The sequence below is a fragment of the Neolamprologus multifasciatus genome, chromosome 5, assembly GCF_963576455.1.
Source record: "Neolamprologus multifasciatus chromosome 5, fNeoMul1.2, whole genome shotgun sequence".
Lineage (NCBI taxonomy): Eukaryota > Metazoa > Chordata > Actinopteri > Cichliformes > Cichlidae > Neolamprologus > Neolamprologus multifasciatus.
The window spans coordinates 15,192,809-15,219,618 of record NC_140443.1 but is presented as its reverse complement, the minus strand read 5'-3'; the positions used below and the strand labels follow the sequence as shown (position 1 = coordinate 15,219,618).

At 39.8% G+C, this 26,810-nt stretch overlaps 1 protein-coding gene across 1 annotated transcript; it reads right to left on the bottom strand.

The window, feature by feature from the left end:
• Positions 1–178: 178 nt before the first annotated feature.
• On the bottom strand, positions 179–26,567 carry slc6a22.2 (solute carrier family 6 member 22, tandem duplicate 2). Its single transcript, XM_085160021.1, has 15 exons — positions 24,496–26,567; positions 24,169–24,405; positions 23,824–23,958; positions 22,991–23,131; positions 22,815–22,899; positions 22,590–22,722; positions 22,348–22,482; positions 12,443–12,546; positions 12,242–12,366; positions 12,053–12,165; positions 3,764–3,901; positions 3,339–3,441; positions 2,344–2,444; positions 1,131–1,301; positions 179–776 (listed from the first exon to the last, which is right to left on the bottom strand). Exons 2-15 carry the CDS (start codon positions 24,362–24,364, stop codon positions 612–614), a joined length of 1,845 nt encoding a protein of 614 aa, XP_085016147.1. The 5' UTR covers positions 24,365–24,405; positions 24,496–26,567; the 3' UTR covers positions 179–611.
• Positions 26,568–26,810: the final 243 nt, after the last annotated feature.

Below are 26,810 nucleotides of genomic sequence, written 5' to 3'. Positions count from 1 at the left end.
TTGGTGTAAGTATGTCCTCACTCTAATATTTAACACAGTAGAATTTATAAATGAAGTCAGAATACAAGAAAAGAAACCAAATGTAAAATTTAAGAATTGTTACCACCAAAACGTTTGTTTTTCCTCTTTTTCCTTCATCTTGAGCTTACTGAGCACAGTAAATAATACAACATGCTGAAACAGCTACACAAAGGTACTATAAATGTACAACAAACAGTTCAAACTACATTTTCAGTTTAACAATGAAACATTAAAAAAATCTGTTATCTTCTACAGAGAAAAAGGTCTTTTACTGAGACATATCTGATTGATGATTGGTTCCAGTGATCGATCAGTGTTGCTTGAGAGGCTGTTTTTCAGCCTTAAGCAGTGTTTCCAGCTTCTTCTTTTTTTTCCACAGGAACCCTAAATAAAAAGACATGGCAGCTTGAAATGATAAGTCCAGGGCAGAGTTTCAGAAGATCATTATGTTTACTCAGAGAGTCTCTCTCATCTGGTTTTGGTAGCTGGACACGGACCAGATGATGTTTAGAGTTGTTTACCTAATGGAATATAACTGTATGTGACATGCATTCTTCGCTGCTGTATTTTTAAGTTTTTTTTCATTCAGTTTAAATAATATATGATCCCTGTATTTGTTCATCTCTATCATCTGGACTTTTTGTCTTGCGCAGTGTGTGCAAGTCTGTGAAAGTTTGAAATGCTTCATAGTTTGATGCTTTCTTTGATGTTGCAGAAGGCAAGTCCTTTGCTGGCGTGCACAGAAGCTTCAGTCTCTGGGTGGCAAAAGAGAAGCGTAGTTTTTGATTATTCTTGCTGAATGATCATATCATCATATTTGTAACATTAAGTAACTGCCATCAAGGGCGAGGTTTAAGGCTCAAAATCAATAAAAAGGTAAGCTGCAGTTTCACTGGGGTTTGTATTTCACTGTGACCACAAATGACCTTACTTCCACAAGGTATACACTTTAATTTGAACAGTTAAGAAAGAAAAAGGAACTCCTGACCTCAAATTCCTCATGTTACCCTAAATACAATTTACAGTGAGCTGCCTAAGATGCATCCAGTGGAAGGATCAGAAGCTGTTTTTAGACTTTTAAGATTCTCACCTTTTTTTTTTTGATTTACCTGTCTCAGTGTTCCTGGAGTAATGCACACAGCATACAACATCCACAAAGGAACCATGAGTGTTGAGGAGAGTGTAAACAATCCTCCAATAGCGTATCCCCACCAGGGATATTCATAGGTGTTGTTGAATTTGAGTGGGGTATATTTGATCAGGGAGAAGAGAAATGTGCACTGAAAACATAAGACAAGAGCAGGTATAAACTTAAAGGCTGATTTGTATTCAAGAAGAGAAAATTCATATTCATGGGGGATTAATTTTGACATTATATGATGTAAAACAAACACTTATAAATAAAATTTAAAATTATATTCATTCACAATTACAGCCTTTGCTTTTGTAGTGCCATTTGTTTCCAAACACTCCTGTTTCAGTCATGTCAAAACTTTAGGTACAGGTGACTGTGATTATATCCAGTGTCTATGTTATGGTTTCCTCTCTGGTCCTATTTGATATAAATTGGTTTTTAACTAGACATTAATTTTATAACTACTTAAAACATACATGTATTTTGATCCATCGCAGCAGAATTTACTCTTTTTTTTTTTTCAAATCAACTGAAGTCACATTAGACATGTACACAAAATAATATTTCACCAATTGTGTGAAGCTAAAAATTGACTTCTTCTATCACATTTATGCTGTCACAGTGGAAAATACTCCTCTGAAATAAGGTCAACATTTCAAATATGAGGTCAGTGTACAGCATGTGCAAGTAATGTCAATGACCCCAAACACTAGGCTTTTAATGGATCTGAGAGTTGATATCCTTAATATGTTCATTTCACAGACACAGCCTTGGCTATTAGTAAGCAGCCCTACTCACGTCTTGTTTAAACTCTATAAGTTAGCTTAAATAGAGGGTGGCCTGAAAGAGAGAGGATCTAAAATGGTTTGTTTCAGAAAAAGGATGAAGTAAGGGGCTGTATTAGGAAGCAGTAAAAAACAAAAGTTTATTTTGAACTGTGAGTCATGCAAAGCTACTCCAGAGTAGCCCAAAACTAAACTATGGCACTAAAATTAAACTATGGAGCATAAAAGATCCACTTTATAAATGCAACTCAAATGACATTAAATGTCTTCGAGTTGCTATGCAGTGTCAAAGTGGAATTGTTTTCCATCTGGATAAGACATAGACTAGTCTTAGAACAGAAGATTCTGACAGGTTTCACGTACACTCACTTAACAGCATTTCACAACATTTCTAATACTTACAGTACAGATCGCTGGTGTGAAGTACTGCCAACAGTATTTCATAAAAGGCCATGGTCGATATCCAATCATGTCCTTTGTATTGTCGTACTGACGATCTCCACCTACAGAAAATAAACATTGTTAACTATTTGAGTGTTTCCTCACACACACAAACATAATACCATATATATAATGCCAAAAAATGATTTTGTGAATGGTGATCTGGACAGAGTGTTTTCAGTGATAATGATATGTCCAGATAAACAGAATCAACTTTTAGGGATTTCATTACCTGGATGGAGCATGGATCAAGACATATATATAATGGAGGTTCTGTATTGTGCTTCACTTTCATTTTACAGAAGTTAAAATGAAAGTGAAGCCAAGATTTGAATTTAACACATGGGTTTGATACATGGGTTTATAAAAAGCCATCCAAAAGTTGCAAATTTTACCCAAGTGGCAACCTGTAGAACTGCTGTTCTTTGAGGCAAGCTCAGAAAGCGAGTCAGTCCCCATAGACGGCAATGTTAAAATGTCCAGTTTTACACCAGAGAGAGATTTTGATATTTCTGGCTAATTTTAACTATCATAAAACCTCTACAGGAAGTGATCTTTTTCTCTGCTATTTAAGTTCTATGATGACTTAAGAAAAAAAATCATAACTCTAGTGCATAATTGAAAATGTGGCTATTTTGTGATATGTGGCTGTCATTTTTTTTTTTTTTTTTACTTAAAGTATTCAAATTATTTATTAATAGTAAATTAATGAAGCACTTTCCAATCAAGCTGGTTATATAGTGTTGGGGTAACCTGATAAATTTCCCAGTTTTACCCTTTCTGCAAGATACGATCGCATCTGTTTGAAAAGCTAACATGATGACAGCCAAATTGGCAGATTTTAGGTTTTTAGATGATAGTGCACATGCCAATGAATGACTTTACAGTGTTTGGTCCATTTTTTTTTTTTTTTTAAATACACTGAATGATTTGACCAAGTTAAAACTGCTACTTACCATAGACCCATCCTATGCAGACAGACTGAAGAATAGCAAAAAGTAGGAGGGTCATCCCACTGCAGGCATAGTAGTCAAACAGCTGGAAAATATAAAGGCCTCCCTGCAAATATATAGAAACAAAATATATGACTGCATCTATAACTATAGATTCACCATACTAAATCCATATTCTGAGAACATAGTCCATATAAAAGGAGAGCAAAACATGAGCAGGTGTATCATTCTTGTGAATTCGGCCCTTAACTTAAAAATTCTTCTGTTCAATGAGATTAAAATAGTGCATGCTAGGTTTAGTTAATCTACTGTATTTCCCTCTGTATTTCTCACATGTGAATTCCTTATGTTTTTATAGTTGAAAATATTACAAGGTTCATTTTTAAAATTCCATTTTTAAATGATCAAGAAAATCTGAAAACGCTCACCTCCGTCACCATCAGAAGGCCTACAAGGAAGCTTCCGACATTAATTCCAAGAAGAAGGAGTTTACGGTGACAGTTGTTTTGAAAAAAGGAAGGATACATGTCCGAGATTGTTGTGACCAGTGCCTCTTGATATACAAACTGCGGTGATGGGAGAGATTATTTCGTATTACCACAAAGGAAACAACTCTATGATGTATGTAACTGTCCCTGAGACAGTTAAAATAAAGTTGGTTATTTCATGTTTCTGTGATAGATTCATGCTTGATTTAGTTCATTTATTTATAAGATAAGAGGATAAAAGTTTAACATTAATTAAAAAAACATGTCTAAAATATGTGATTACAAAAATGGGTTCGTTTAATATGTAAAGTGCTGTAAAGTTTGTATGAGGTAAAGTTGTAATTGTCACATGACCAGAGTTTGGTTGAGAGCGCAACCATGGTATCGTGGAGCTAGCATGGATACATGGCTACAGATGCATCTACAGCCTCAGCGTTAATGTCATTCTGCATGTGGTCCAAGAGGCGCACACGGTATGGTTTAATGTATATTGTTTGTATAATTGTTGCAACGTGTTCTAACACTGGTAATGAGAGGACATTTTTGTTATATCCATTATTGTGCATTTTTTCTGTTCTGCTTGCACAAGACTGTTTATGGACACTGATATGAGAGACTGATAAGCTCAAACATTTATGTTGTAAACTTGTGTTTCTTTCAGTTTTCACGGTGTCTGAAGACAATAAGAGAGAGAGAGAGAGAAATAAATTTCTGAAGACATCAGTATGATTCGTGGCCATTCTTTGTTGGACCCCTGTAGTTACAGTGAAAACGTACCGCCAACGTGGCTGGAAGTTCGACGTTAGAAGCAATGCATGTTCCAGAATAAGAGAAGAAGAAACGTTCTTGACAGCGCAGAGTGTGTGGTTCGAGAACACAGCGGAAAAGAGGCTTGGAAACTTAAAAAGAGGAAACACCATTATTGGCGCTTTGGACGGCAACGACCACGACTTCACCAATAGAGGGCGACATTGACCATCATAAACTACAGCTCTGCAAATCTCTGCCGCTGCACACAGCAAGAACTGTAAAATCCCTCGCGGTCTTCAAGGAAAGGATAACGTCTCTGCAGTCAGCGCCAGGTTGGGCTGTGATATATCCACAACTTCACGGATGTTAGTAAAGTTTGAAGAGGTCTATTAAAATAATAATTTATTTTGTATGAGAAAGGTACTGAGTTAAAGGTAACCAACCTGTCATTATAACCAAAGTGTTCCCTTTTATTTTACAAGTGGTGTTGTTTAAAGTGTTCTAATAATGTTTAAGAGTTCAACTTAAAAGAAGAATAACAAGGGGTGTAGTTAAGCAAATTGTTGCAAGAATCAGATTGTATTGAGAATTATATATTTGCCAGGATCTCATGTACATATAGCAACAACTTGTTTATGCAGCAGGTTTGCTGAAACATGTACAATGTCAGTAAACACAGAAAATTCACATATTGAAGAATGCAGAGAACAAATTGATTCCCTTAAGGAAGAGCTAAGTAGATTGAATGAACAATTGAAATTACAGACTGATGATGTTGAAAGGGAGAAATTGGAGTTACTCATAGGTGATATTCATGCTAAAATAGAAATCAAGCAGATAATGTTGAAGAAGCCTGCCTCTAATACTTCAAGACTAGAGCCTAGGAAATCCTCAAGGGAGCGAAAGTTAACGCCCAAAATGCTAGAACTTAAGCAACAAGAGTTCTCTCAGAAGGAGAGTAAATTTATCAAACTATATGAAAGCTGGAAAGAACAAGTTAAAGCTACACGTTCCAAACTTAAAGATGAGTGCTCTGACCAAGAATTAGCTGACATGATGGATACTGTCGAAGGGCTGGAGTCACAAGTGAAAAATACATATGAAGATATGAGATCGCAGTCAGCCCCTTCTACTGAGACTAGAAGAAAAATTGATTCCTGCACAGCAGTAACAGCAGACTTGATGAGAATACTTAAAGTACGTATGAGTGAAGTGGGGCAAGAAGAGTTTGATGCTAAGGCAGAAAATGCGAGACTTCACATGGTGCTAGACAGAGAATATGCTCAGTCAATATTTGGGACTACAATCTCCCGACCTTCTGTACGTAGCTGCCGCTCAAGCTGTTTATCGGAGCAGCAAGGCATCAATGTAAAAAAGGCAGAGTGTGCTGCACAGCTTGCCGCGAAGCAGGCCGAGATAGAGATGGAGGAGGCTATTGCTACACAAAGGCAAGAGCTTAAAAGACTAGAAAATCAGCGAGATCTTCAGGTAATAACTGCAAAGCTAAAGGCTTATTCTCAAGCAGATTCAGGTGAAGCCTGTGGAGAAGAGAAAGGCGCACACAGTGCGGTAGTCAGTTGTCCTCCATTAGCTCCTGAAGAAATCATACCAGAGCAAACCTACAAGAATGATAACAATGAACAACCAAACAATAATAACAATGAGTCATTGTTAATCCAAGCCTTGCATGACACAATGGTCCTCACCAGACTTCCTGCACCTGAGCCCCCAGTCTTCTCAGGGGACCCACTTAAGTTCTTAGAGTGGAGCACTAGTTTCAAAGCTTTGATAGAACGGCGATGCACAAATCCAGCTGACAGGTTGTTCTACCTACGCAAATACATCAGTGGAGAAGCACGGTCTGTATTGGAGGGAAGCTTTTACAGAAAAGATGACGAAGCATATGACCAAGCTTGGGAAGCTTTGAATGCTCGGTATGGCCACCCCTTTGTAATTCAGCGTGCATTTAGGGAAAAACTGAACAACTGGCCAAAGATTGGTTCAAGAGAGTCCCTTAAACTGAGACAATTCAGTGATTTTCTGACAGCCTGCAGCAATGCTATGCCATACATCAAAGAACTGCAGGTGTTAAATGACTGTGAAGAGAATCAAAAATTGCTCCAAAAACTTCCCTGACATGGGTGACTTCTCGTTGGAATCGTCGTGTCACAGTGCAGTTACAGCAAAAAGAAGAATATCCAAGCTTCAAACAATTTGCTGATTTTGTTGCACAAGAAGCGGAAGTTGCATGCAATCCTGTAACATCATTTCATGCCTTGAAACACACTGAAGAAAGGTCAGCTAGAGACATAAAGCGTCCAAAGGCTAATGCATACATCACAAATGTGAAAGCATCAGACAGAACAACCACAGGATACAGCGGAGTGGAGAACAATTCAAATGAGCCTGATATAGAAAGAAAAGCAAATGCTTTGCCATCAAACTCAGTCACATGTATTTGCTGTGGAGAAAGCCATTCTATTCACAAATGCCAGACCTTTGCTAAAATGTCCGTGGAGAACAAGAGAAAGTTCATACTTGACAATAACCTGTGCTTTGGCTGTCTCAGAAGAGGACACAATTCAAAAGACTGTAAGCGCAAGGCGACTTGTGGGGTTTGCAAAAAACATCATCCAACAGCTCTTCACGAAGACCGTCCAAAGACTGCAGTGAACACATCATCACATAGAATGCAGACAGAAGAAAACATATCTGCACTTTCTTGTTGCATGGACAGAGGAGATGGTGGGAGCACATCCATGATAGTGCCTGTGTGGGTTTCTTCAACCACCACTCTGGAGAGAGAGACCTTAGTGTATGCTCTATTAGATACACAGAGTAGCAACACTTTTGTAGATCAAGGGGTATGTGAGGAGATGGGGATGAGTTTAGAGCCAGTGAAGTTAAAGCTAACCACTATGATGGGAAGAGATTCCATTGTTCAGAGCGAAAGAGTTAGTGGGCTCAGAGTTAGAGGGTTTTCCTCCAAAAGCTTTATCAACTTGCCACTTGCCTATACCAGAGACTTCATCCCACTTGAACGTTCACACATTCCCACCTCTGAAACTGCCAAAAGATGGGAACATCTAATCAGAATAGCACAGGAGATGCCTGAGTTAATGGATTGCAAGGTCGGGCTGTTAATAGGCTACGACTGTCCTAGAGCACTGGCACCACGGCAAGTAATCGCGGGAGGTGACGAAGAGCCATATGCAATCAAGACAGACCTGGGCTGGAGCATTGTTGGCAGTTCACAAAAAAATGGCAACATCAGCAGAAGTGACAGGCCTGTGCCATCGCTTATCTGTTAAGGAACTTCCACCCTTGACACCAGCCACCATCATCAGAGTACTTGAGTCAGACTTCAAAGACACAGCTCCTGGAGAAAAGAGCATATCACAAGATGACATACAGTTCATGCAACTGCTAAATGAGAAAATACACCAGAATGCTGATGGGCACCTAGAGATGCCACTTCCCTTTAAGGCACGCCCTCAGCTGCCAGAAAATAAGTGTCTGGCTCTGGTGCGACTTAAGCACCTGAAAGGGAAGTTTGAGAAAAATCCCAAATTTAAGGATGATTATGTAAGGTTCATGGACAATGTCTTCAAGGAAGGTGATGCTGAAAGAGCTGAAGATGATCCCAGAGAAGGAAATATGTGGTATATTCCACATCAAGGCGTCTATCACCCGAGAAAACCGGAAAAAATCAGGGTTGTGTTTGACTGCTCTGCAAAGTACAGTGGCACAGCTCTGAATGATCACCTCTTGACTGGACCTGATCTCATTAACAGTTTGACTGGAGTACTCTGCCGATTTCGCCAACACCCAATTGCAATCATCTGTGATGTAGAGAAGATGTTTCACAGATTTCATGTAAACAGAGAGGACAGAAATTACTTGCGATTCCTGTGGTGGGAAAATGGTGAAACAAACACAGAGCCAAAAGAATATCGCATGAAAGTCCATCTTTTCGGGGCCGCATCCTCACCAGGCTGCGCAAATTATGCAATGAAGTATCTTGCGAGCCAAAATGAAAGGGAACATCCCACAGCAGCCAACTTCATCAGAAGTAGTTTCTATGTTGATGATGGGCTAATCAGTGTAAAAACTGTGAATGCAGCCATTGAACTAGTGAGAGATGTGCGGAAGGTGTGTGCAAAGGCAAGACTACGGCTCCACAAGTTCATATCCAACAACAGAGAAGTCCTGGAGTCAATTCCACATAGTGAACGAGCTAGTGGAGCCCAGGATGTGGACATCAGTCATCATGAACTCCCAGTTCAGACTGTGTTGGGAGTAAGGTGGAGTGTAAGCAGTGACACTTTCTCCTTTAAAGTTGCCCTGGAGGAGAAACCAGTAACACGACGGGGAATTCTGTCCATTATAGCCTCTGTGTTTGACCCATTAGGCTTCTTGGCTCCTTTCCTTCTAATAGGAAAGAAAATTCTACAGGAAATGTGTCTAAAGAGCATTGGATGGGATGAGCCACTGCCTGGTGAATTGAAGCCACAATGGGAGAGTTGGGTCACTGATCTGAAGAACCTGCAGAGACTCCAAATCCCAAGATGCTTTGTACCTGAAAGCCTTGGGAAAGTCCAGAGAATAGAACTCCACCACTTTTCAGATGCAAGCAATCGTGGGTATGGTCAGTGCTCATATGTTCGGGTGATGAGTGAAGACCGAGTGCATTGCTCCTTAGTCATGGGCAAAGCAAGAGTTGCACCCACAAAAGTTGTAACCATACCAAGGCTGGAATTAACAGCAGCAGTGGTGTCCTCAGCAGTCAGCAGAATGCTAAAAGAGGAACTGGAGCTCAAAATTGACCAAGAGTATTTCTGGACTGATTCACAGGTGGTTTTGGGCTACATTAACAACGAAGCCCGCAGATTTCACGTTTTTGTTGCTAATAGAGTGCAAAGAATCAGAGAAGCAACTGATCCTGCACAGTGGCACTATGTTGACACCAATCAAAATCCAGCGGATCACGCTTCCAGAGGCCTCACAGTAGCGGAACTGATCAGTTCAAATTGGCTCAGTGGACCTCATTTCCTGTGGGAAAGAGAGTTTGTCACACCAGACTCAACTCCAGACCTTCTGGTAGGTGATCCAGAGGTCAAAACGACACAAATACTACAAACAAAGGTAGTAGAGGACAGGAACTTCTTGGAGAGACTCAAAAGGTTCTCAAAATGGCATACAGCAGTAAATGTAGTTGCCAGGATCCAGCAACTAGCCAAAAGAACCAATGCAACAAAGGGTATAAATGTGGAAGACAGGAGAAAAGCAAGTCATGAGCTTATAAAATTAGCACAAGAAGATGCTTTCAAGGAGGAAATCCAAGCACTGAACCATGGTAAATTACCACAGAGCCATCCTTTGTTCCAACTTGACCCAATATTGCAAGACGGTGTTCTCAGGGTAGGAGGGTGGTTAAGGAAGGCTTCCCTACCGCTTGACATGAGGCATCCAATAATCCTACCCAAACATGGCATAATTACACACCTGATCTTAGATCAGTGCCATGAGAAAACCCAACATCAAGGCAGAGGACAGACACTTAATGAGCTGAGAGCAAATGGTTTCTGGGTTGTTGGTGGGAGCAAAGTTGTGGCTAATCACATTAAGCAATGTGTTACATGCAGGAGAGCTCGCAGGCCAACAGAAACACAAAGGATGGCTGATTTACCGGCCGCTCGTGTTGACCCCTCACCACCATTTTCCTATTGTGGGATGGATTGCTTTGGACCTTTCCATACTAAGCAAAACCGCAAGGACTATAAGAGGTACGGTCTTATATTCTCTTGTTTGTCCTCTAGATCAGTCCACATAGAAATGTTGGAAGATCTCACGACAGATGCCTTCATAAATGCTTTGCGGTGTTTTATAGCTATTCGTGGAGCCATCAGACAAATCAGATCTGATCAAGGAACAAACTTTGTTGGGGCAAAAAATGAACTGACAAAGGCCTTAAAGGAAGTAGATAAGGACAGACTGTCTGCTTACCTGGCCAGGAAACAGTGTGACTTTGTCATGAATGTGCCTGACGCCAGTCACATGGGAGGTGTTTGGGAACGGCAGATAAGGACAGTCAGGGGTGTCTTAACCAAGCTCCTTTCACAGAGTGCTGGAAGATTAGATGATGCTTCTTTGAGAACATTCTTCTATGAAGCCATGGCAATTGTTAATAGCCATCCTCTCACCACCGACAGCATCAGTGATCCCAAAGGCTTAGAGCCACTCACCCCAAACCATTTACTCACTATGAAAACCTCTGTACCACTGCCTCCACCTGGAAAATTTGTGCCAGAAGATCTGTATGCCAGGAAAAGGTGGCGCAGAGTTCAATACTTGGCAGAGCAATTCTGGAGTAGATGGAGGAATGAGTATCTCTCAAACATCACACTAAGACAACGCTGGCACTCTCCAAGACGAAATGTTAGAATAGGCGACATTGTCATTGTGAAAGACGAAGGAATCCCTCGCAGTGAATGGAAGCTTGGGAGAGTACTGGATGTTTGCAAAGATGAAGATGGTCTGGTTCGGAAAGCCAGAATACAACTAGGAAATAGAAAACTATCAAAAGAGGGTGAAAGGCTCAATAAACCATCCACTCTCACTCCACGCCCTATACATAAATTAGTGGTCCTAATAGAAAGTAACTAGAATGTTCCAGTGGAACTTCTGTAAATGTGTATGGGGTGGTTAAAGTATTAGGATTGACTTGCAAGTTTGTCACAATTAAGTACTGTTTGGTTCTGTAAATTCCTAGATTTATTCAAATTATTTACAGATTTCATAAATTATAGTAATTTGGTGGGAGTGTAACTGTCCCTGAGACAGTTAAAATAAAGTTGGTTATTTCATGTTTCTGTGATAGATTCATGCTTAATTTAGTTCATTTATTTATAAGATAAGAGGATAAAAGTTTAACATTAATTAAAAAAACATGTCTAAAATATGTGATTACAAAAATGGGTTTGTTTAATATGTAAAGTGCTGTAAAGTTTGTATGAGGTAAAGTTGTAATTGTCACATGACCAGAGTTTGGTTGAGAGCGCAACCATGGTATTGTGGAGCTAGCATGGATACATGGCTACAGATGCATCTACAGCCTCAGCGTTAATGTCATTCTGCATGTGGTCCAAGAGGCGCACACGGTATGGTTTAATGTATATTGTTTGTATAATGTTGCATACGTGTTCTACACTGGTAATGAGAGGACATTTTTGTTATATCCATTATTGTGCATTTTTTCTGTTCTGCTTGCACAAGACTGTTTATGGACACTGATATGAGAGACTGATAAGCTCAAACATTTATGTTGTAAACTTTGTGTTTCTTCAGTTTTCACGGTGTCTGAAGACAATAAGAGAGAGAGAGAGAGAAATAAATTTCTGAAGACATCAGTATGATTCGTGGCCATTCTTTGTTGGACCCCTGTAGTTACAATGTACATGACAAATAGATTGGTATTACCTCACTATCTAATCCCAGAAAGATGACCATGATGAAGAAGAAAATCGCCCAGAGCTGAGGAAGCGGCATTAAAGCCACAGCACGAGGATAAGCAATAAATGCCAATCCAGGTCCTGCAAAAATGGAAGCAAAATATAGTCGTTTTCTCAGACAGCTCTTAACAGTATCACTCTGGGTTTCCATCCATACCTGATTCAGCTACCATCGATATATCCAAACTTTGTTCTTTTGCCATGAAACCAAGCACAGAGAAAATGGCGAAACCAGCTACAAAACTGGTTAAACTGTTTAACAGGCACAGGTAAACACAGTCTCTGTAGGTGAAATTTTTCAAAGGTGAGAAAACAAGCAAATTACAGTAATTACAAAAGTAAAGGAAGAATTCCAAACCTGTAGCAGTTGTTGTTGTACTTGTTGTAGCTTCCCAATGATGTCAGAACCCCCGTGCAAACTCCATAGGAGTAGAAAATTTGGCTGCCCGCATCCATCCATACCTGAGGGATTTAAAGTCATTTTGATTGGTAAATATGTAAGTGTACAAAAAAAGTGCATTTACATCATACTAACTGCTTCTAGTAGTAAAAGTCCAATAATATGCCAAGTTATCGAAAAACTGATTTACTAAAAGTATTTGCAAAACAACACAGATGTTCCTGATCCTTGAATTTACTGGAATCTGTTGCTCATTTAAATTATTTGTTGAAAATTAAGGACAATTGCATATATTCTCTACTGACTGAGAATAGGATTTGTCATGTCTGTGTGTAGGCAGGCAGGAAGAGAGGACCCAAAATGCAGGACTCACTGAGGCGGAAGTAACTCAAAACACACAGCTTTATTGCTGGTAAGAAGCAGAACAGAAAAACACTAACTAAACTGGAAGAACAGAATAACTAGGCAGGTAGGCTGGCTGGCAAACGGAACACACAGAGGAAGCGAGGGTGAACAGACGTTAACGACGCGACACCGAGTAGGGGAAGACACAGGCTGTGTCCCATTTCAGGGTCTGCACGCTTGAAGTACGCGCACTACGCGAACTACGTACGGTGCGTACTATAAGTACGAGAAGTGCGGAAGTGAGAGGCGTGTGAAATGGGACGGTATATGCTTCGTCGCGCTGTTCAGGTTGCCTAGCAACCATGATACTAACCGCGAGACACGTTACATACAGCTTTGTTTGACATAAATGAAGGAGAAAAATGTTTTGTTGGTCAATCATTTTTGACATCACTTTGATTAGTTGAGTATCTGAGGCTGAGACCACAGGACCGTAAAACATGATTGTTGGGCTTCATTTCTGTACTGAACAGTTATTTAGGATTAGCTAGTAAATAATAATTAGTTAATGTTGTTCATGAGACTAAAGTCATCTCACTATGGTAATGTAAATATAATATGGCCAATATTATAGTATTGTCAGATTATTATGATATATATATATATATATATATATATATATATATATATATATATATATATACACACACACACCAATCACTGACTTTCAGCTTGTTGTGTTTGTGGATATATGACTGACTTTAATTATCCATAAAATCATCAGATTCTCTGTAAGATTAAGGTCGACTATATGTATATTTAGAAGTAGAGGCTTTAAAACCAAGTTAATGCTGAAAGTACAAACATCACTAGTGTCACATAACTTTGCCGACATGTGTCGGCAAATGAAGTTTAATGTTCTTTATTATTAAACATTCGCACATGAATAAGTGACGTCATATTCAGTACTTACTTTTGACAGTTCACTTTTCGGCCGCTCCCTTCTGCCGTATTTTGCGGCAAAATTATCCACACCCACCGCCGCGCTATGAATTGTGGGATATATGGGACCACGAAGCGTGCACCGGACCACACTTGATTGTAGGAGCCATAATTGAATGTATTGAATTTTTTGATGATCACTGGGTTTTCATTTGTTTTGGTTGCTATGGTGAGGTGTAATGGGAGTCACGTGGGTGCTAGCGGTGACATTAAGAGGGCGTTGTCAGTCTGTCATTCACTGGTTTTGATTTTGACAGAGAGGAGAGCTGGGTAGCCGTAGTTTTTGTTGACCGCTGCACAACATGTTTTGTCTTGTTATATTAGAGCCTGTGACATTGTAAGAGTCCAAATCGCGAGATGACATTACTCTGTAAACAGTTTAATAAACAAGCGAACAATTCCACCTTTCGCATTATTGCGTAAACTTGACAGCGCGTCAGGCAAATAGGCGGGCTCCATCCCCGGCCTCTAGCGACTGTGGAAGTCGCTACATCTTTAGTCAACAAAAAACGGCATTCTGGAGAAGCAAGCCGCAAGAAGGATCAAAGAAATCAATCAAGGAACCTGAAAGACGCCAAGTAAGTGCAGCGCATCTGAATGAGTGAGCCAGCAGCACCGACACACCTGACGCAATTCTGAGGAGCGCAGGTAAGAGTACCTGTGCATGTCTGGTTGTGGAAAAGGAAGCCACATTGCATTAGCGCTGAGATGTTTCAAGAAGAGACACTGAATGGAATGAATGTTGGTTAAATGTGCAACGTTTTTGGCTGCGCTCTTGGATTGATGTCTGCGCTGCGTCTTATTAATTATGCTGCTTGGATGACGTTCAAATGGACAATTAAAGTGCCATTACGTTGAAAGGATTTTATGGTCAAACTCTATTGTGGCTTCCAGTGGATATGTTTTAATGGATGATCACTGAGGATTAAAATAAAAAAAAATTAAAAAAATCGAACAAACAAACGGGGAAAGTCATGAGTCAAACAGGTGGTGATGATTGTTCCTCTAATGATTTGGGGGGAAAGAGAGAAAGAAAAATCACTGGAAAGGCATTGTTGAATAAAATCGAAAAATTACAAAATGAATGCAAAATATATGTCAATAAAATGAAAGGACTAATACAAAAAATGAAAGAGCTAATGCAACACAATGAAAATCTTTCTGAAATTAAGCAGTATGTGGTGGATTTAAAGGCACTGTGTGAAAAGGCTTCAAGTTCACATGTTGAGGTGTTGCCTTTGGTGCCAGAGAAAGAAGTATTAAAACAAGAGGAATGGTTTTCAAGTATCATGAAATACACCAATGTGTTTTTAAATGAAATTCAAAACTGGATAAATCAAAGAGAACAAAACCCTGCTGTTTGTCCAAAGCAAATCAATTTATTGGAAAACAATGTTGCATCAAATACTGAGATAGAAGTGGAGGATGATATCAAGCCAAGTGATAGTGTTTCTAATGTTGAAAGCCACAAAACTTCTTCATCAAGATCATCAACTTCATCTGTTCGTATGAAAGCTGAGGCAGAGTTGGCAGCTTTAATGATAAAGCAGAAATTATTGGATGAAAAACATGTACTGGAAGAAGAGGAGGAACGTCTTCGTAAAAGAAAGGAAAGGCTAAAGTTGGACACTGAAATTGCTGAAAAAATGGCAACAATAAATGTCCTTAAAGCTCAAAGTATAACAAGCAAAAAAGGATCTTCAAAAGTTTCAGATGGAATGAATTCATACATTTCCAATGAAAGATCTAAACAAACCCTTAATGTTGATGTATTGGAATTTATACCTCACATTTCTGCAAAACAAAATTCATTGACTAATGCTGAAACTCAAAATAGGAGAAAATAAAAAACCCAGGAGTGTGTCATGCAACAAGCAGTGTTGACTGAATCTTCTCAAAATAAGCATCCTCGACAATATTCAGTTATTCCTTCAAACCCATCTGATGCAAATGGACAAAATGACTGTCATACAAATGGTATGGTGGAACTGGAACCACAAAATGATGTTATTGGAATAATGACTAAACAAAATGAAATAACAACACTCTTAATCCAACAACAAAGCCTGTTTTCTTTACCAAAGAGAGAAATACCTCATTTTGATGGAGATCCACTTCAATATTATTCATTTATTAAAGCATTCGAGAATGCAGTTGAGTGCAATACGAAAAATAACAGTGATCGTTTATATTTTTTGGAACAGTACACAAGAGGCCATGCAAAAGAATTGGTGAGAAGCTGTCAACAAATGAACTCAGATCGTGGTTATCGCAAGGCAAAATCACTGTTAAAGGAGCACTATGGCGATGAACAGAAGGTCGCAGCGGCATATCTGGACAAGGCACTTTCATGGCCATCGATTAAAACAGAGGAAGTAAAAGCTCTTCAGAACTATAGTTTGTTCCTCAGAGGATGCTGTAGTGCAATGGAGGAGGTGCAGCATCTGAGTGATTTGGACATGCCTTCTAATATGGTGTACATTATTAAAAAATTGCCGTATAAATTTAGGGACAGATGGAGAAGCCATGTTTGTGACCTGCAAGAAAGGCATAAAAGAAGAGCCAAATTTATGGATATTGCAGACTTTTTGGAGAAGCAAATAAGAATATTAACTGATCCTGTATTCGGTAATATTCAAGATTCTCCGCTTTCTTTACCAACTAAAGGAATGAGTAAGTATCAAGGCAGACCTGGAAATAAAGGAACAAGCTTTGCCACCACTATGCAAGCTGTGGAGAGTACACCTAAGCCTGCGGAAACAGAAATGAAAAATAATCAGGTTGGAAGGAACGTCTGTATTTGTTGTGGAGGAAGACACATGTTGGACGTATGTGCACAGTTGGGAAAAATGGCTCATGAGAAGAAGATAACCTTCTTAAAGGAAAATGGCATCTGTTTTGGCTGCTTGTGTATAGGACACATCAGTAAAGATTGCCGTAAGAGGATTTCCTGTTCCAAATGCAGCCTGAAACATCCCACCATCCTGCACAAAGAAAGTTCACCTTCTGAAAGGACCGACAGGAACACGCAGCCGCATGTGAGCACATTGGTGTCGAGTGGTCTTACAGGGGCTGGAGACCAGGACTGTAAACTGCCCATTGTGCCTGTCCAAGTAAAGTCAAAGAAAGGAAGCAACATTATTACAACATATGCTTTTTTGGACCAAGGGAGCACAGCAGTTTTCTGCACTGAGAGTCTGATGCGCAGACTACACCTTGAGGGAAGGAAAGGAAACATCCTCCTCAGAACCATGGGCCAAGAAAGAATTGTGAGCAGCAACACTTTATCAGGACTGGAGGTTGCCGCTTTTTGTGGTGACGAATTTCTGGAGCTGCCAAAAGTATACACACAGGAGTCCATGCCTGTACATAAAGGAAATATTACAACACCAGGAGATATTGAAGGATGGGCACATTTAAAACACATAAACTTGCCTCAAATAAATGCAGGAATCGAGCTTCTGATTGGAACCAACATTCCTAAAGCCTTGGAACCTCTGGAAGTGGTGTGTAGTGTTGATGGAGGACCGTATGCCGTAAGGACAAGGCTTGGCTGGACCATCAATGGGCCACTTTCAGGAAACTGTGAAGCTACAGGTGATCAGAAGCATCCACAAGTTACAGTCAACAGAGTTTCTGTTGTGACCCTGGAGGAGCTTTGGCAGCAACAGTTCAAGAATGACTTTCCTGAGAGTAAAGTTGATGAGCAGGTTGGATTGTCAAGAGAGGATCAGAGATTTCTGGAAATAGTGACTAACTCTGCCAAATATGTGGGTGGTCATATCCAGATAGCATTACCTTTTCGGAATGCCAGTATCAGTATGCCAAACAATAAGAAAGTTGTTCAACAACGTCTGCGCTTTCTAAAAAAGAGATTTGAGAGAGACGCTGTGTTTCATACTGAGTACAAAGTCTTCATGAATGAGCTCCTGGCTAAAGGTTATGCTGAAAAGGTCCCAGAAGAGGAGATCAATCGCAATGATGGCAAGCTGTGGTATATACCACACCATGGTGTTTACCATCCGACCAAGAAGAAACTCAGAGTTGTGTTTGACTGTGGAGTGAGTTATCATGGAACATCTTTAAACTCCCAACTCTTACAAGGACCTGATCTTACAAGCTCTTTAATAGGAGTGGTCACAAGATTCAGGAAGGAGCCAGTTGTAATTATGGGAGATATTGAATCCATGTTCCACCAAGTCATGGTTCCAGCTGAGGATAAAGATCTATTGAGATTTCTCTGGTGGCCTAAAGGTGATCTGGAACAACCAACATCTGAATACAGGATGAATGTACATCTCTTCGGAGCAACTTCATCACCAAGTTGCGCCAACTTTGCACTCAGAAAGTGTGCGGCTGACTTTGGACATCTCTACAGTGAGGAAGCTGTGAAGACGTTGTTGCACTGTTTTTATGTGGACGATTGTCTGGTGTCCGTTGGAACTGATGAGGAAGCAGTGTTAATGTACCAAGAGTTGGTTTCTTTGTGTGCCAAAGGAGGATTTCTGCTCAAAAAGTGGATCACCAACAAGCCTGGAGTGCTGGAATCCATTCCTGAAAGTCACAGAGCAACAGGCATGAAAGAGTTGAACATGGAATTAGATTCCTCAATGATCGAGCGAGTTTTGGGTGTGGAGTGGTGCATAAAATCAGACTCCTTTAAGTTCAAGATTGTGCTCAAGGACAGACCGCTCACCAGAAGAGGAATCCTTTCAATTGTCAGTTCTATCTATGATCCTCTTGGAATGCTAAGTCCTGTGGTCTTAACTGCTAAGAAAATCCTAAGAGATCTATGCCAGGAAGGAATCGGCTGGGACGATAATATACCAGAGCTGTTTTCCAAAAGATGGTTAACATGGCTCCAGCAGCTTCAGCTATTGAGCAAGTTTGAAGTGAGTCGATGTCTGAAACCTGATGGGTTTGGAGAAATCACGAGTGCTCAGTTGCACCATTTCTGTGATGCCAGTGAGGATGGGTATGGAACAGTGACCTATCTGCTGATTGAAAACATCTGTTCAGAACGACACTATGCGTTTGTTATGGGAAAGGCTCGTGTTGCTCCTCTTAAATCCTTTACCATCCCGAGAATGGAGCTCATTGCAGCAATCATGGCCAGTCGATTGGATGTACTCTGGAGGAAAGAGCTGCAGATGGAACTTCTGGATTCTGTGTTTTGGACAGATAGTGCTTCTGTTCTTAAATACATCAGGAGTGAGACTTCAAGATTCAAGGTTTTTGTGGCCAACAGAGTTTCACAAATCTTAAGAGTTTCATCTTCCTCGCAATGGAGATATGTGGAAACAGCCAGTAATCCAGCAGATATGGCCTCAAGAGGAGTGAAAGTCGACGTTTTTATGAAGCATACAAAATGGTTGTCCGGGCCTCAGTATCTTCTACAATCTAGGAGTGAATGGCCTGTCTACCCAGATGACATCAGTCTGCTTGCATCTGATGATCCTGAGGTAAAAACAGTTGCCACAGTGAGTGTTGAGCAAGCTGGAGAAAATTCTGTTACTCGCTTGTGTAAACATTTTTCCACCTGGACACGTCTTAAGAAGTCAGTGGCATGGCTGTTAAAATTTAAGGACTTGCTTCTGTCCTTTGTGACGAAAAGGAGAGAATTGTGTTCAAGCTTACCACAGTCAGAGGTCAGCAAAGAGCAACAGAGATCATTTGTGGAAGAGAAGCTGAGGAACTTTAAGAGGACATCTGTGATTAAGAATCTTACAGTGGAAGATCTGGACGAAGCTGAGGTTGTCATTATCAAGTTCTGTCAGAGGATGAGATTTTCCTTGGAGCTTGTGAGTCTGGAGAAGGGACAACCCATTATAAAATCAAGTCCTCTAAGAAGACTCTGCCCACAGCTGCAAGATGGAATTCTCAGAGTGGGTGGGAGACTCAGTAGATTATTGATGCCGGTTGAGGTGAAACATCCCATAATACTAGCAAAGGATCAACACATTTCCGAGCTCTTGCTTAGACACATACATCAGGAAGTTGGACATGGTGGTCGTAACCACATGCTGTCTAAGCTAAGAGAAAAGTACTGGTTGATTGGAGCTAGTACAGCAATAAGAAAAGTGTTATCTAAATGTGTCATCTGTCGACGTCTTAATGCTCCACCAGTGAATCAACAGATGGCGGATTTGCCCAATGAAAGAATCATTCCAGATGAACCTCCATTCACGCGGGTGGGAGTGGATTACTTCGGACCCTTCAGTGTGAAAAGTAGGAGGAGCGTGGTGAAGAGATACGGTGTTATATTCACCTGCCTTGCTATCCGTGCTGTTCACATTGAGGTTGCTTCATCACTGGATACTGACTCTTTCATTAATGCATTCAGACGTTTCAATGCAAGAAGAGGTCAGATTCGAGAACTGCGTTCTGACAACGGAACCAATTTTGTAGGTGCTGAACGTGAACTTAGAACTGCCATTGAACATTGGAACCAGGCGAAAATCAATGACGTCTTTCTGCAAAAGGGAGTTAAATGGACCTTTAATCCACCTGGAGGTTCACACCACGGAGGAACCTGGGAGCGACTGATAAGACTGGTTCGCAAAGTACTTAATTCCATAATGAAAGTACAAAACCTGGATGAAGAAGGTCTTCATACAGTACTTTGTGAGGTTGAAGCCATCATTAACAGCCGCCCAATTACCAAAGCCTCAATGGATCCTAACGACCTGGAAGCTTTGACCCCTAATCATCTTCTTCTGTTAAAGACCTCACCGATATTACCACCAGGACTATTCCATTCCACTGATATGTACACACACAGAAGATGGAAACAAATCCAATACATGTCTGACTTGTTTTGGAAAAGATGGGTGAAGGAATACCTACTACAGCAACAGGAACATCAGCGATGGATTGGAGTAAAGAGGAACCTCATCGTGGGAGATCTGGTTCTCATCATGGACAGTTCGGCACCTCGAAACTCTTGGCCAATGGGACGTGTGATAAAGACTTTTCCGGACCGAAGAGGATTCGTTCGTCAAGTTCGGATTAAGACTCAGACTAGTTGCCTGGATCGACCTATTACCAAACTGTGTCTACTGCTGGAGGCAGATCGCAGTTAAAGACTTCTGGGTCCAATTATCAGACTTTGATTGTATTTGGACATAAAATGTCTCTCATTTTTCTTTAAAGATAGACTACCTATAGGATTCCTGTGGGTAATATTGAAATACAGTAAATGATTGACTTTTTTCTGCATGTTTTATGTCTCCTACTTGGTTAATTATGGGTAATTATTAGAAGGGATCCTAATAATTAGGGGCTGGTGTGTAGGAGCCATAATTGAATGTATTGAATTTTTTGATGATCACTGGGTTTTCATTTGTTTTGGTTGCTATGGTGAGGTGTAATGGGAGTCACGTGGCTGCTAGCGGTGACATTAAGAGGGCGTTGTCAGTCTGTCATTCACTGGTTTTGATTTTGACAGAGAGGAGGGCTGGGTAGCCGTAGTTTTTGTTGACCGCTGCACAACATGTTTTGTCTTGTTATATTAGAGCCTGTGACATTGTAAGAGTCCAAATCGCGAGATGACATTACTCTGTAAACAGTTTAATAAACAAGCGAACAATTCCACCTTTCGCATTATTGCGTAAACTTGACAGTGCGTCAGGCAAATAGGCAGGCTCCATCCCCGGCCTCTAGCGACTGTGGAAGTCGCTACACTTGATATTTGGGAAAATCGACGGTGCATTTGGAGTATGCATTTCAAGTACACTTCGAATTGGGACAGCCGTCGTCGCGTGGCGGTGACGTAACCGCACTTAAAATGCGTACTTCAAGCGTGCAGACCCTGAAATGGGACACAGCGACAGACACTAAATACAAGAGGTGAACGGCGCGAAGAGGAAACAGCTGGGAGACACGGCTGACGCTGATTACACTGACGAGACAGGGAGAGCACAAAGCTGAACGCACTGACATAGGACACAGACCTACAAAATAAAACAGGAAGCACACGACAGAGACACAGACTCGTAAACAGGCATAATGATGTCACGGACAGACAGAGGGACATACGGGCAGAGAAGAATAAGCACAGGCAACCTAAACCAAACATGAGGGCAAGATAAAACCTAAACCAGGAATAATCGTCATCAACATCATCATCATAATGCCAAAATAAACCAAAACATAAGAGACTCAAAATGCTGGGTCGAACCGACCCAGGACCGTGACAGGATTGACACACACATTCTTTTCAGGCCATCTGGTAATCTTTAACCTCACTACCACTGGAATAAAAATAAATAAAAACTATGATGCTGTGTGAAGGCTGGATGAAAACTAAATCATGCCATTGGTGAGTACAGGGCTGTGCACAGTAAGTGCAAAAACATCATATTCTGTGGTGAAACATGTTTACCAACATTTCGACCCCCCCTTTTTTAACTACATGCTATTGTTAAATGCAAAAGATGTGCAATGCAATTAAATGCAATGTGACATGCATTATAGGAAAAAAGCGAATACTTCTTCAGTACTAGAGAATGTAGCACCTCAGGATCAGTGAGACGGGATGGGTCTGGGTAGAGGTAGAACATAATTCCATCTTTGGCTCCAGGTAATGTGAGGCCACGAACCAGCAACACCACCAGCATCACAAATGGAAATGTGGCAGTGAAATACACCACCTTCAATACAAGCAACTGTCAGTATTTGTTTAAAAAAGCCTGACTTAGATGCTTCATAGAAGAGTTTGAATGAAATGAAAAATTAGTATATAAAGGTTGTTCTGCACCTTTCCTGTGGTCTTCACTCCATTCCAGATACAAAAATAGCACAAAACCCAGGCAAGAAGAAGACAAAGGGCCAGGTCCCAATGGATATTCCCAATGTTATCTATTCCATCAGACAGGCCCAAGATTCTCCTCCTGTTACAAAGTTTATACAGACGTTTATATATAAGCTTTCATATATGAAAACCTTATAAGCCTTATGGTATGGTCCATATTACCATACTTACTCCCAGAATTCAACAACTGAAGACACACTCTTTCCATTTGGGTCCACAGGAAATGTTTGATTGTGACTATGTTCAAAACAGCCATCTTGCATGAAAAATTAAGCAGGCTTGTGAAATGTGAATAACACATGCATGATGCAATTATGTGAAATGAATACAAAATAAAATCTTAGTACTTGTGTTCCAACTATTGTGACAGCTCGCCCATGGAAGCTCAGCCCTGAACGATGAAAACAGGTAGAGAAACGCCCAAGCCAGTATGATGATGTAATACATACCAGTGTACAAAACAACCACTTGGCTTCCGTAACCTAAACCTATTAAGAAATAGTGCGATGAACAATATCAGTTTTTATTTGATTCTAAGCTCCCATCAAGCTTAGACTTTAAAAGTTCATCTGTATTTAAAAAAAAAAATCATCTGTACAAATATATAAAAATACAATAAAGTTGCACTATGGCTTTTTATTTAGGTCACATACACAACAACAATTTTGATGTCCTTACATTTGTTGTAATGTAATTTTTACATTTGTATTAGTATTGTACTTTCTACTCCATTATATTTCAATCCATCCATCAAACAATGTTCTTAACTGCTTATCCGAGGTTTTCCCAGCTGGCATAAAGCTAGAAGCTGGGTACGCCCTGGTCACCAGTCTGCCTGCCTTTCAGAGATTCACAAACATATGAAATATACCATCCCTAGGGTTTACATTTAGTGATGCTGAGGCTAACACGACATGTCACAAAGTTTATGTCAGACCCATTTCCTTGACAATGCTCTCAAATGGCCTTTACAGTCATTGGGTGTGTATCCAATAAAGTGCATTTGAGATGTCTGATGTTATCAAGGCAAAATGGATCAAAATCACTGAGGAATGTTTCCAGCACCTTGGTGAATCTATGCCATGAATAATTAAAGCCGGTCTGAAGGTGAAAGGGTGATAAATCCTGTTCTAACAAGATCTAATTAAAATAATAAAGAAAAAATCACAAAAAAAACTACCTTCAAACAGTGGACAGATTTTTCTCCAACATGTTATTCCACCCTGACTGGTGTACTGACCCAAAGATGTCTCCAAGAAGAAGAGCGGGATGCCACAAGTGAACAAAAATAAAACATAAGGAATGAAGAAAACCCCTTAAAAACAAATATCAAAAAACAAAAATATAAAAAAACAAATATATCAGTAATTATTGATAACATGTAAGAAATGTGTATACACTGTATTGCTCAATGTGTGCAATTAGTATTGTTTTTGTTTTTTCCATGCTGAATTCAATCTTTATCTTTGGCAATAAAGGCTACATGACATTTGTTTTCAAGATGGACATAACAACAACAATTTACCTCCTCCGTTTTTGTAGCAAAGGTATGGAAACCTCCAGACATTCCCCAGCCCAATAATGTGCCCAGCTACTGCCAGGATGAACTCCAGCTTGTTGGCCCACTGCTCTCTCTCTGGAGCTTTGGGCTGGGTATGTCCCAGTCTGTTCCCAGGGTTCATCACATTCATTTTCACAGTGGATTTCTGTTTTTTGTCCATTTCAGCCCTTTAACAATTAAGTTTGTGTATCTCAATATCTTCTAAAATAAACAAAATACATAGAATGTCAACATCCAGTATACTCACTGAAACTCAGTGCTGTTTAAAGAAGGCCAAAAGAAAAAACTCACCTTACACCTTAGGATACAAAATAAGAGTCACGTGAATGGAAAATGCCGCTGATTTTGTCACTAATTTTCTGTCCAGTTCTTGTTATGTCTCAGCTTTTTCTCCCTTTTCTCCATCCTTAAGAATGGCTTCTTGACACGCACCCTTCCACTGAGAGCATTTCTGATGAGGCTTCAGTGATCAGTAAATGGATGAACAGAAAGGCCAGAGGCACCTCTTAGGTCCTATGTCAGATCTTTTCTAGAATTTTCCTATTTCTTAAGGGCATGACTCTCAGATACTAATTGTCAGCTAAAGATTTTTTTTTTCTTGTTTTGTCCTGAACCTGTTTCCCCCCATTTTTTAAGGACACAATAAACAGATATGCCAAGTTTTTAACTAAAAGCTCTGTTGGTGAGAAAATACTGTGTTATCTTTGATATGTTTCACAGATTGGACTAAAGAAATTGTGGGGTGGGGGTATGTTTTTCTATGACTATTAGTAACAAATTGCCTTAAGAAATTTTACATTTTGTTTTAAAATAATTTATTTGCTGTCTGGTATGTGTAGAAACATCACTGGTACATCCAGTTAGGTGCCTTTTTATGCTTCAATAGGTTCATGTTAAGTGGTAAAAACATTGCTGTAAAAATGGCCCAGACAGAAAATGAGTGAAAAAGCAGCCATTGTCCAAAGAAAAACGTTGAAAGACCTTCAGAAAACCTGGTAAACTGTTGTTTAAGACTATTTTTAAAATGAGTCTTGAACTAAAAAATTAGTGAAAACAAATGTAGTTGTTTCAGCTAGATATCGTGGCTTTATCCTGGTCATCTTAGTGTTGGCATAACCTTAGGAATCATGTTAACATATATACAAAGATACTGGAGTTACCAAGCATTGATCTTATTCCAGAAGTATAATATTTAACAACTTACAGCATCTTGATTATAGCAGGTAACATGAAAGCACATATAATTTCCAATTTACTATTTAAAACAGCCCCAGTTTAGAGAATGCATCCATTGTATGCCTGCTCACTTTATTCTTCCTATTCTTATAATCTGTACTGAGCAACAACAGAAGTACCTGACTATTTTTTACAAAGATATAACTTACTTTATTCTTCCTTCCAGTTCAGTATCTTTTCTTCTATTGCAATAAACAGATTGCAATGTATAGACGTAAAACATAGAAACAAGCTTAGTGGCATCATTTAACCAATTGTAAGAGTTTTACCAACACTTTAAACAAAAGGAAAATGTAAACCAACACACCTTGAGCAGCTCAGGCTGTTTCCCCTTTAAAAGCAGTCTTCTGAAATAAAACACCTACTTCTTTCTAGAACGTATCTTTGGTAAAATGAGTTTCTGGAGGAGTGGCCATAGAGACTAACACAGTCTTTTCTTTGGAACCAGTAGAGAACACTGACACACACACACACACACACACACACGTAGTTTGGAGTTGGTTTATGTTTTGTGTGTTGGTTAAGATAAAGTCACTTTTTTGGGGGGGGTATCTTTTTATAACAGGGTAATATGCAGAACATCTGTTTCCCTCTTGTTGTTTTGTGAAATGCATTTGAAACATTAGTTTTTATAATGATTAGTTAATCATAAATTAACAATGAATCTATTTTTTTTTTTTTTTTTTTTTTGCACAGGTGCTAAAGGTGGTGCTACATTACAGAATATGTGTCATTAGTGATTTCACAGAAAACCAACCTTCAGCTCAGTTCGAAGGCTGCACGTGGCAGGTTTTTTCCCCTCATTTCTCTCACGTGACCTTTCGTAACAAGAGGACTAAAAAGAAGATATCATGTCTCAGAAATTAAACATCAGAGGAGTTGTTTTCTCATCATAAATGTTGGTCTCAAATATAGTTATCTATGTAACTATGTGCGTACCTAAGATTCAGGTGATTAGCTGAATATTTGTTCATTGTTAGGTGTGAAAAATGTTGCTTGCCTATCAGTCAGAATAGTTTGCATTTAAAGTCTCATACACGAAATGCAAAGCATTGTGGGAATTTTCAAATTAGATGACAGTTTGGTTCTTCCTCAAATGGATCCATGGCTTTTGTGTGGTTTTTCAGTTCCTGGGTTTACTCTATTTCAGTGAGGAGTCTTACTTTTGATTCAGGTATATTAATATTAGCTGTAGTAGTCCTGCTCATGATCAAACCCTAACTTCAGATTAAGTTACAAAATTGCAAGGTCTAATGCTACATTCTTTCTAGTGAAAACAGTGCTTGGCGTCTGTAGTATGACCAAAAGTATTGCAGCCATGTGCAATGAATTTGTGATCTTCCCTTTGAAGCGGTTGGTTAAAAGACCAG

Coding starts and splice junctions, on each gene's coding strand:
- slc6a22.2 (XM_085160021.1), bottom strand. CDS start 24,364: ATGGACAAAAAACAGAAATCCACTGTGAAAATGAATGTGATGAACCCT. Junction 23,959..24,168: donor TTGCTACAAAAACGGAGGAG/GTAAATTGTTGT, acceptor TTTGTTTTTAAG/GGGTTTTCTTCATTCCTTAT. Junction 22,723..22,814: donor TCAGTTGTTGAATTCTGGGA/GTAAGTATGGTA, acceptor ACTTTGTAACAG/GAGGAGAATCTTGGGCCTGT.